Genomic DNA, 12,129 nt, shown 5'->3' on the forward strand with positions numbered 1-12,129 from the left:
CAAACAACTACAAAAGCAGCTGTCAGCACAGGAACTGTGCGTTAGGCTCAATTCCTCTCTTTTTGGATCCTTTTGGACTAAAATAAAATGCCAAAGCCCCAAAGGGACCAGATGACATCCGGTTTTATTTTTCCTGCATAAAAAGTACAACAACACATAAATTGTTTCTGTTTTACTTTTGTTTACAATAGGAGCGAAAAAGCTCGGCCTGGTCTCTTTCATTGGCCTGGAGAGCATAAGGGTTCTTGATTTGGCGCCATGTGTGTTCTCCATCTGATCCAGTCACTGAAAACACATATTGATGCGGGGGGTAAACAGGCCCTTTAAGTAGAGGTAAAATTGTTGCCATCTGAAAATACAAATCCACCAAATCTTACTGGAGCACATGAGCAAATGGGGCCCTAATTACTATTAGTCTACACACTACACTACACACAGCTGTATTCTGTTAGCTTTCAAATGGAAAGATGATGTTCAGAAAGGAAAAAATGAGCAAGTGCATGAGACAAACACAAACAGAAGGAAAAATATCACAGCTGCTAGTGGCGGTGAGAAAGAGAAATAACACATACACCGCAAAATATGGGTCTTTATGTGAAAGAGAAAAGAGAAATAAGCTTAATTAAAAAAGTGCACTAGTAGCAGGAAACGGACGTAAGGCGAAGACACCAAAGAGAACCGAGCCACCAAATAAGCAGGTCAGGTTAACAGTACTGAGCTGTACCAACACCTGTTCCATTTTCAATAATATGTTTCTGACAATCCTGTGAGCAGCAAAAACGGAAACCTGACACCAAATTTTCCCCCTGCAGCTCTGCAGTGTTTATCCTGGTTCACTGCACCTGATTCTACTCCGCTAATGATCACACCCTTCCAGCTGGGTCAGACGTGTCGGGCCACAGCAAACACAAACATGTGAAGAGGAGGCGTTCCAAAGGGAATTAGAGAGCACTACAAGCTTTGGGATAAACCTCACATACTACAGCAGCAATCGGCAACATGTGGATCCGGATCTTTTACTGCCCTGCTGCGGCTCCACAGCGGATTACATCTGTAGGTAAAAATAAAATAATCCTCCTGCGGAAAAATATAGCTCTGCTGATCGTTCAACACAGCTGTAACAGTAAATGGAGTTCATGTATACCTGCTAATTCACCCCTTAAACCATGTAGACTGGCATGCAGACTGCTGGTCACCATAGCAATGCAGACAACAGTCTAACTTGCCTATTAGCGAACGAAAAGGCAAAGAGAAAAATCGATCATTTGGAGATAAACAGGCTTATTTGCATTTATAAGAACCCCGACTGGTTTCTTGATACAGAAAAGTTTAAGACGTTAAATTGACTTTGACTTCAGAATAAAATCCTTTTCCTTTTGAGTGATGCTATGTCTTAATTAGGTCTATTTTATTAAAACAAATGATCAAACAATCCATTACAGTACATGACTAGCTATGTGAACACAGTATTATAATTTATTACCAAATTACTGCCATTAAGTAAATGTTTTAGTTTAGCCCAGCCCATTCATGCTGAGGTTATTAGCAGTATTTTATATCTCAAACTGATTTTTGAATAAGGCACAGCCCATCAGAACAGGTTCATTTACATATGTCAGTCTTTTTTTGCATAATTGAGTCTTTGATATGTAAACAGAGTAAATAAGAGTGGTTCGGTGTGGAGATTTCTTTACAGTGGTGGTGATAGGAACCAGGGGTCATCATAACAAATATAAAAAAACATGTATTTTATTTTTATTTACTATCCAAAAACCACTTCTGGTTCCTATCACCACCACTGTGAACAATTTAGAATCGGTTATTTTCTCTAGAACAGAGAACATTTCACACCAAACCACTCTGAATGACTCTGTTTACATCTCAGCCGTTTAATTACACAGAAATTTTGGCAATTCAGTGGAGTTCCCCTTTAAACCAGCTCTGGTGCTCCTAACTTGGTTGTAACAAACCAGGCAGCCACATTGGCTCTTTGTAAGACTGGTGACCCCTGCTGTGCACGATTGATGAAATTTTGAAAATTGGGTGGAATTCTCCTTTTAAGGCACTGCAATAAAAACAGCCACAAACAAACAGAGAGGAAAAGAAAAATACAGCATATGGGCCATTTTATATGTATGAAAACACATTCAATCAGATGTAGAGGTAGTGTAAATGACGTTGATATGATGTAACTTCCTTGGCCCTTCCAAATCACAGTATCCTGCGGGATAAAATGATCCCTGTGCATTTTTTTTATCTCAGAAAACTGAGGGACAACCTGGTTTCAAATTTTGCTGTACCTTCTAGAAATGTATGTTCTAGAGAAGACATCAAACCAACCGAGTTGTATCACTGAATAAAAACACTACATAAACAGTTTCTCTGAACTGATAAACAGAAGACTCAATAATCAGCACACACTGTGATTTCAGAGCAGTGGTGTCACCTCAGCCTCCAAAGACTCTGGATCTTGGGTTTGGAGGTACAGCACGTTCCTCTAAATCCATAACAAGAACTAAGAATGACAACAACTGGCACCCTGGTGATCTCAATTACCTCCATATGTTGGACCACGAGAGGGTAAGGGCTCATATGAACCATCTATACGATGTTTTCTGGAATGTTCTTTAAACATCGACTCTAGCTTGAACCTGTTCGGTGTGATTTTTTTGTTAAATGGAATTTAATTCTAGGTCTTTCTCTCCAGGCTGAGCACACAGCTGATGTGGCTTAGTTAGCGCAGGGCTGACCTCACCCTTGTTGTGGTATTAGTAAGACAGATTAGCTGAGACATCTGCTGAGATTTAGATGGGGTTTTTTCTCTCCATCTGCCAGCCTCCAGGCTCCTGCAAGCTCACATAGCTTTGCTCTGCTGTAATCGTGCTTTAGCCAATATTACTCTCCAGTGAACAGATACGCGTCACTGGGGTTTGCTTTGTAAACAGCAGTGCACAAATGATTACGGTTGTGCATGGTGCTGTAAAATAACGCTTTCACTTCGTTCATCTTGAAATGCTTTGCACAAGTCTCAGTCATTTTAATCATGTGAGGCCGAAGGCTTTGCTATCACATAAGGAACCCTCGGGGCCTTCTTAATTGTAAGATTTCACGGATGTCTATGAAATAAAAAAATATAAACATGTCTGTTATTTTTAGTTAATGTTGTGCTTATACAATCATCACACTTGTTTAAACTCTGCAAGTGTTGTGGTAATACTTTCATTTAATTGCTAAGTTCTGTTTGGAATAGAATAGAGTTAAACGTCTGAGACACCCAACAGAAAACGATCCGGTCAGGATTGTTTTCTCTGTGCTATCTAGGTAGATACAAGCATGCCAGCTCTCCCATTGGTTAGGACTTCAGGAGCTGAACTGAAGGCCTTACACATTAGGTTAACCGCCCTGGATTTATGGGGATGGCGGGATCACTTACGCAAGATAAAAAATCACTGACTGTAAATACGAGCTGTAATCTAATCTGCTTTGGGTTAGTTGCGAGGAAGGGAAAACAGCAGTGGCAGCTATATGACTTTTTACTGAAGGAATCACAGTAAAACTGTTACATACAAGCTCAAATATATATTAATGTCAGTTAGAAGCTTCAAGGAAAATATATGAATGTTTTTCACCAGCTTCAAATGTCTAAATTTGAATTCGGGTTTTGAGACCCATGGCTCAAACCGAAGGCCTAACACATTGTGCACATTTCGGCTGAGTAAAATGACCACTTTTACTCTATAAAACTTCAAACGTGATAATTCGTTGTAAAATTCCTCGTCCAAAACACATCTAGCTTTGCACTGGAGCAACGAGGCTAATGCAGCTAACGAGGGATGGAAGCAAAAGGCCTTCAACTTACATGTGCCCTCTGAGTTTTACATGGAATGTTGTTGGTAAAACATTGATAAATCTGAAAAAAGTAACATTGAGAAGGACCTGAACTCCATAGACATCTGGTTCCTATCACCCCCATTGTGAACAATTCTGCCCAGAACATCATTCAATTCAATTCATCCATCCATTTTCTAAGCCGCTTCTCCGTCAGGGTCACGGGGGGGAGCCGGAGCCTGTCCCAGCGGTTTTCAGGCGGAAGGCAGGATACACCCTGGACAGGTCGCCAGTCCATCGCAGGGCAGACAGACAGACACAGACAGTCACTCACACACCCACACCTAGGGGCAATTCAGCATGTCCAATTGGCCTGACTGCATGTCTTTGGACTGTGGGAGGAAACCGGAGAACCCGGAGGAAACCCACGCAGACACGGGGAGAACATGCAAACTCCACGCAGAGACGACCGCGGTCGCCCGGCCGGGGAATCGAACCCAGGCCCTCCTTGCTGTGAGGCGACAGCGCTACCCACCACGCCCCCATGCTGCCCAATTCAATTCAATTCAACTTTATTGTCATGATACAATACAGGGTAGTAGAGTATAGCGAAACACTATGGGGCGACTTTTCCAGTGCAGTGATAAAAGATGCATAGTAAACAGGGCAGAGACTAAAGACAGTAAAATACAGACAGAATGTGCAGTCAGTAGGTTCAGGTGTCGAACGTAGACAAGATGTGCGTAGGCAAGTGTTATAGGTGTACTTGACGTATAGACAGTTAGTGCATGGTCAGATATTCAAGTGTATCTGGTATATAGACAGAAATATGCTGGTGAACTGCAGTACAGTACAGTAAATTAAATAAATTATTTAATTTACAAATAATTTATATATATATATATATATATAATTTAATTATAAATAATAAATTAAGTAAATTGCAGTGCAGTACAGTAAATTCAGACCGTCTTTACATCTTTACTCCTTCTTAAGCATCAGTGGCTCAACGATAAGCCTGCTTTTTAAGGGGGTGAAGCCTTCGCTTGTAAGTGTATGTGTGGATAGTGAGGAGAAACAAACAGTGGCCAGTAAAGAGTAGTTAACCTCTCAGCAGTTAATGCCCCTCTGCCACATGACCTGCAAGCCCACACATGCTTATTAATCTCTTTTTCACTGTACATGACCTCCTCGCTCAGGCCCTCATGCGTCACAGCTTTTCTCTGAGGCTGGCTCTGGACGAATAGGCTTACAGAGCATTGCTATAGCAACCACGAGCCAGCAGCCACTTCAGCAGAGTGAGTGAGGGAGGGAGTGAGGGAGTGAACGTGAATTAGCTGTTCTCCCTTAAGATACACTACAGACTCTAAAGCCCCTGGGCCACCAGAGGGAGGGGGAGGGAGCCCAGAGAGAGACAGAGAGGGAGGAATGAACAGAAGGAAAGGAGAGCAGAGCAGAGAGGAGTATGCAATGTAAACAAGGATAGAAGCTGAAAACAAAGGAGCAAAGCGAGATATTCGTAATCCCGGGATTTGTTATTTAGGAGTAAGCGGCCCACTGCGAAGGGAAAAGAGTTAAAGGTAGGTTTTGGGTTCATACATACTTAAGCTGCTGCTATTTTATGAAGAGGTGCTGTGTCTGTCCTGCACTTTACTGATTTGTATTTGGTAATAATAATGAATACATGCTCAGCAGAACAAAGGCGATGATGAGGGGTCTGAGGATGACTGGGTTTAAAGGAACAACTTAGAAATGTCTGTTGCTGATACACATAATTGCTATATACACTTAGAACTTTCTAAGTCTCTTAATTCCCTCTTTGTTGTCACAATTCAAAGGTACATGTTGCGTCTAAAGGGAATTTCCTCTTCGCTGTGGGCTTCTTGCTGGGTTCAAATACTTTTAAAGTGTAGCCTTTTCTCAAATCACTGATTTAAATCTGCTACTGTTTTTGATTTAAGGAAGTGAAATCATGAATGCAAATCATTTCAATTGCCATCTAGCCTAGAGAATTCCAGAGTAAAGTTAAGTGTATGGTGGAAATATGGAAAACAAAAGTGCTGTTTTCTCAGAGCGAACGGTTAAGATCTTTCTAAATACAGTCTAATAATAAGTTTAGGGGTCTGACTCAAGCACATCATGTTGTTAGAACTATGAAAAGTTTTATTTAGTAAATGAGATTAGATGTATCAGCCAAGTTTTAGCTGACTAGGCCTAGTAGTTAGAGGGGTTGTATCCTGGGGGAGCCAAACCCTCAGATTCATAACAGAGACGTACAGGGCAAAACCTCAAAGGGGATTTTGCAAATTGAAAGGCCTGGAAAACTGAATTAATTTTCTTTAGTTAAATCAAACTCAGACACACGGCTAAGGTCCAACCAACTTGGGTCACACTAGTACAGAAAGAACACAACTAAAGGGGCTTTATTATTATTATTATTATTATTATTATTATTATTATTATAAGTAGTAGTAACAGTATTAAAAACAACAATTGATACTTAGAAAACACAAAAAACATACAGATCCCAATCACCAGTTCTGCTCAATTGCATTTTTGACAGTCCTCTCTGTAACTCTGCTGCTTCTGTGTTCACATACAGCATGTTTTTTCCACATATTCAGTTTAGGGATGGACCGATATGTGTTTTTCTTCGCCAGTATAAGATATATTCAATAAGAAGACTGATAACTGATATATTGGGCCTATTCCATCGAGCATAAATTTTTAATTTGAATTGTGTGAAAATTTATAGGAACACAATTCCTACATAAAATGAACATTAAGTTAATGTGACTGTTTAATGAAATACTAACACTAGATATTTGAACATCATAAAAGAGTACATGGAGTTTCCAGACAATATAAATGTGTAACGCGAGGCGGCGGATGCATACGCTGAGATAAACGACTTTTACTGTGGGCAAATCCAAGATCAGGGTCGAGACAGTCCAGGATCATAGAGCTAACGCGAACAGATCGGGGTGCGGACATGATAAACAACACAGAACCTCAAACAAGAACCAAACACGAGAATACAATACACACATCCAACAAACAGCACATCTAACATCAAACAAACATACAAACAAAGACCAACAAGAAACTCAGGAAAACACAGGACTTAAATACAAGGGTTAACGAGGGACAGGTGGAAACACAGGTGGGAACAATCAGGGGTGGAGTCGCAAAACAAGGGGCCGGACTAAAAACCAAAACAAAGAAGCACATGGACAGGACTGGGAAGTAAACATAACAGAAGCACATGGACAGGACAGGGAGGGGCCAATTGTGACAAAATGTGAAAATTATGTTCAGAAAATGTTACATTTCAAAATAAATTCTAATAGCTAACCTTTAAAATGATACTAAAAATATGCAATAGTAACTAACTCAAAATGAGGCACAGAAATAAATTTCATTTATTACTATTTTCGCAGAGGTTTTCCTGCCAAATATTGGAAAATGCTAAATATAGGATCTGACTGGTTGAGCTGATCGGTTGACCTCTACTTTCAATTTAATACTAGTAAGCCAGATTGCACAATAAGGACTTGAGAAGCACTAAACATTTGAACAAGAAAGCAGGGCAATATAAAGAAAATAAGAGTGTCCCAAGGAGAGAGCCTTGAGGTACACCACAGCCAATGTCAATAGCCATTCTATATATCAATTGCCAAGAGTAACAAAAAAAGCTTTCTTTCAGTTAAACATTAGTAAACCACTTTAGGTCAAACACAGCCATAAGGTCCAAAAGGACATTAACTGAGTCTGGATGTAACAGAATACAAGCACCAGGAAAACATATTCAGAATACAGAAATTAAGTATCTGTATTCAGATCAAGTTGTATTTTGTTAAGGCAGAATTTAGAATACATGCTTGAAAATGTGTGCACTCAGTAAAGTAACACAATCTTCGTTAGAAACACCATCAATTCTTGTTTATGAACTATTTTAGATGCAGTGCATGGCATGTACCAACACGCTTGTTAGATGAATTCTAAATAGGAACTCAACAGCTTATTTACAAACACTAAAGTTCCTGCTAAAGCCTGAGTAGACTGACAAATCAGTGTGATGATCAGTTATTATTCTTTATGTTACTGAGATTATTTGAGAGATGATCAAACTACTAATTTCCTCAGAAGTGGGCAAGTTTAAGAATAAGTTTAGTGTTGTACCAGACTTCAGCTTGGGGGCTTGTGGGAGTAGCAGTGAAGTGAAGCAGGCGATGAGAAAAAAAATTCAAATATATATATATATTTGAATTTTTTTTTGAAAAATGTAATAATTTCCATAAATTCTTCTAGAATTCTTCTATAAAACTATATATATATATAGAAGTTTTATAGAAGAATTCTAGAAGAATTTATGGAAATTATTACATTTTTCATTAAATGTATTTCAAGAAACAATAATTACATGAAGGAAACTGACAAACAGCAGCAGCGAGAAACTGTGAATTAAAAAAAGATTTACAAAGTGCATTTTCAAGATTTATTGTAAATATACTGTGAATGTATTTAAATGTTTTGTAATGGAACGTGATACTGAATATATGTAAGGCAGTGTATTCAGTGTGCAGTATTTGGCTCAACTCCTTGTTCTCATTAGTATTTGGTCACTTTTATCAAGGCTGCTTCTATACAAAATCTGCGTAGTGGAGCTCGATATCTGCTGCTTCTGTTTCTTCGTGCCTGATCTGTTTTTTCCTGTATTTCTCCAGGAGTGTGAGCCAGCCCTGCAGGATAAAAGTGCTTTGATTCAGGGCCATGTCGTGGTTTATCTGGAGCGAGCCTCAGTACCGGCGGCCCCGGCGGGATCCCTCCGAGGTGGTGACAGACACACTGATGCTGGAGCTCAGCTGGCAGCTGAAGGAGGCTCAGCGGCTGCAGCGTGAGCGGGACAACCAGTATCGCAGGTTACAAACAGGGGTCGACTACAGTTGGCTCGTGAGTGCCCCCCGCAGCACCTTTGACATCAGCCAGGCAGAGAGACTGGCCCTCGAGGAGCTGTGCAGCAAAGTGCAGCCTTCTTATTGCGGGGCTGTTATACTGAGGTAACTAACACACATACACAGGAGAGTACCTGCTTTCCCAAGGCCCTATATACCCAGATATCCATATGTGATACAACATATTTTAATGTGTTGTTAATGTGAAAGAGATTATAGATATAAATACATAGATGCTGTTGTTCTCAGTCTGAAGCGATACATCTGATCTGTTATGCTGGACTTATTACTCAACCAATTTTTTGGGAATTTTTGTAATTGACAGGCATTTCTGGATGCTGCTGATGGTTTAATTGTCCAATTTACATGCTGCTATATTTGCAATACACACAGACTACCAACAGTTGGCCATAAACAGTCAAAACTGAAATGAAGCAGCTGATGACAGCCAAAAGAAGTGTCTGAGTGAAGTAATATTTCATTGTTGTGCAAAGAAAACCACATATCTCCAAAAAAAGCAACTTTACAGGAGAGGGCAAAAATACTCTTACCTTTCTTTGTACGTTAATATAAAGAACTTTTATTCCAACTGATTTTACAGCATTTCTATCGGTCCATTCATCACCTTTTCAGTCTGGTTACCGCACCCTACACAGTACTGAGTCTGCCCTTGTTAAAGTTGTAAATGACTTGATGCTGACTACAGGTGCTGGATTTCTGAACGTCCTGATTCTCTTAGATTTAACAGCAGCTTTCGACACCGTTAACCACAATGTTCTTATATCTAGACGGTCATCTGTTGGCATTACTGGCCTTGCCCTTCAGTGGTTACAGTTGTAACTTGCTGATGGGCATCAATACATTTCTATGGGCTCCCACAAATCTGGTGTCCCTCCTGTTGATCGTGGTGTACCCCAAGGATCTGTCCTTGACACTCTCCTCTTTATCATTTACATCTCCACACTTGGTCAGTGAGCACACTTGCCTGGAGGGTTGGGTGTCTTGCTCAAGGACACCTCAGTCATGTACTGTCGGCTCTGGGGATCAAACTGGCAACCTTCCGGTCACAGGGCCCTCCTGCCCCAAGTGAAATAGTTTTATTATGTTTTATTACAAGTGAAATAAAACATTTTGACATTGGACAAAGTTCACAGAAAGTCAGCACATACATATCTACCTATACCACGGTGTAACGCCGGGGAGCGAGGAGGCGGACGCACGTGCTGAGATAAGCGACTTTTATTGAGGGCAAATCCAGGGTCATAGTCAGAACAGTCCAGGTTCAAATGTCCAATACGAAGAGATCGTGAGACAGACCTGACTAACAGAACACAGGCTAAACCAGACAGGGGAAAACACAGGGCTTAAATACATGAGGGTAAACGAGGGACAGGCGGAAACACAGGTGGAGACAATCAGTAGCAGAGTCACGAAACAAGAGCGCAGGACTGAAAACCAAAACAAGCACATGGACAGAACTGGGAAGTAAACACAACACGAGCACATGGACAGGACTGGGAGGGGCCAATCGTGACACACGGATACTGGGAGGTGTTTTAAGTTGAGGATGCTAAAGTTTAAAGCAACAGATACATGACGTAAACAATGCACCAGTTTTTTTGGGATGATTTACATCAACCAGTGTGTGTTTAGCGATGCATCTACAAAGCATCCAGCAGTTTCTGAGGGAAGTGATTGGGCTCACTTTAATGAACATTTATTGTTAAATTAAACAGTAAGCAGCTACTGTAGATTTTGAAAGTGTATATATATATATATATATATATATATACATATATATAAATTTATATATAGCTCTCTGTTATTATTCTCATTATTATTATTATTATTATTATTATTATTATGATTATTAGCAGTTGCAGTCTAAAACAATAGGGTGTGCTGCAGTCCCCTCAGCCCCCCTGCTTCCTACGTCTATGCTACTTTTTCAGCAGGGCATTAGTGGATTATTAGAAATAAGTGAACACCGATACAGATCAATAAAACACTAATGCAAGCTAACACAGATACCATTCATCCTGCTACCCTGACCAATAGGACAATGGTTACCAATAGAGACCACTAGTTTCCTGTAGGACACCTTTAGATCCCATTAGAAAACTATGAAATTCATCTGGAATCAGACCATATCACCTGTTAAAGCATTAGAGTTCTTTCCACCGTGAATTCAACGCATCAGAATAACATTAGTTACTAGTGGACACCACTGGGGAGTGTCTATTAACACTAGGTGAAAATAACATTAACCACACAGTCTGGCTATGTGCACAGTCATGGTCATGGTCTTCCAGAAAGAAGTAGATAGTAGGGTTATTTAATAATAAATAGAAAATAAATTAGGCCACTTTTTCATTCACTATTAAATATTATGTTTAAAACATCAATGTTGCTAGACGGTATAGCAGAGTGGATAACATCACTGCCTTGCATGTTTGAGGCAGGGTTTGGTCTCCCATCTGGGCGTAAGAGGAAGATTAAGTTTGTTCTTGCAACACAAGTTCTGGCAGTTTGGCTGTTTAAATTGTTCATTCAAGTCAGGTTAAGTCACGGCAGCACGGTGGTGCAGTGGTTAGCGCTGTCGCCTCACAGCAAGAAGGGTTTGATTCCCTTTTTGTGTGTTTTTCCCATGTCTGTGTGGGAGACATGCAGTCAGGCTGGTTGGAGACACTAAATTGCCCCGGGTGTAAGTGTGAGTGTGAACGTATAAGCCTTGAGATGAACTGGTGGCCTGTCCAGGGTGTTTTACTGCCTTCTGCCATATAAGCATTGGATGGGCTCCAGCACCCCCCACGACCCAGGAGGATAAGTGGATAAGATAGTGAGTGAGTTTAAGTCAAGACAGCATGTTTGTGAACTTGTCCTGTTTCTACATGATTTATGTACCATCCATTATTATTGTTATTGTTTTAAATAAAAAAAAACCTTCAGACTAACTTAGCGTTGCATTTAAAATTATAATTTGCTTTTAATAGCCATAATAACGTTTTAAATTTTTTAAGAAAAGACTTTGAGATATAAGCAAGTGCAGATGTAAACAACAACAATAACAACTTACATAATAACAATATACTAATTATAACTCTCTCTCTCTCTCTCTCTCTCTCTCTCTCCTCTTAGGGGGCTAACAAACAGAGAGAGAGAGAGAGAGAAAAGAGAGAGGGAAAGAGAGAGAGAGAGAGAGAAAAGAGAGAGACAGAGAGAGAGAGAAAAGAGAGAGAGAGAGGGAAAGAGAGAGAGAGAGAGAGCGAGAGAGAGAGAGAGAAAGAGAGAGAGAGAGAAAAGAGAGAGAGCGAGAGAGAGAGAGAGAAAAGAGAGAGGGAAAGAG

The 12,129-nt window shown here is 40.2% G+C and overlaps 1 protein-coding gene across 3 annotated transcripts in view; it reads left to right on the plus strand.

Moving 5' to 3' along the window:
- The first annotated feature begins 913 nt into the window (after positions 1-913).
- Positions 914-12,129, plus strand: part of rd3 (retinal degeneration 3, GUCY2D regulator) — a 20,862-nt gene continuing 9,646 nt past the window's right edge. The window contains exons 1-3 of one of the 3 annotated variants that reach the window (XM_017695620.2): positions 914-1,057; positions 2,433-2,580; positions 8,556-8,888. In XM_017695620.2, coding sequence (XP_017551109.1) covers positions 8,602-8,888 — 287 coding nt within the window. In that variant the 5' untranslated portion in view covers positions 914-1,057; positions 2,433-2,580; positions 8,556-8,601. Of the gene's footprint in view, positions 1,058-2,432; positions 2,581-5,144; positions 5,409-8,555; positions 8,889-12,129 lie in introns of those variants that run through there. The other 2 variants (XM_017695619.2, XM_017695618.2) reach the window with 2 other exon arrangements.

The sequence above is a fragment of the Pygocentrus nattereri genome, chromosome 4 (genome assembly GCF_015220715.1).
Source record: "Pygocentrus nattereri isolate fPygNat1 chromosome 4, fPygNat1.pri, whole genome shotgun sequence".
NCBI classification, from domain to species: domain Eukaryota; kingdom Metazoa; phylum Chordata; class Actinopteri; order Characiformes; family Serrasalmidae; genus Pygocentrus; species Pygocentrus nattereri.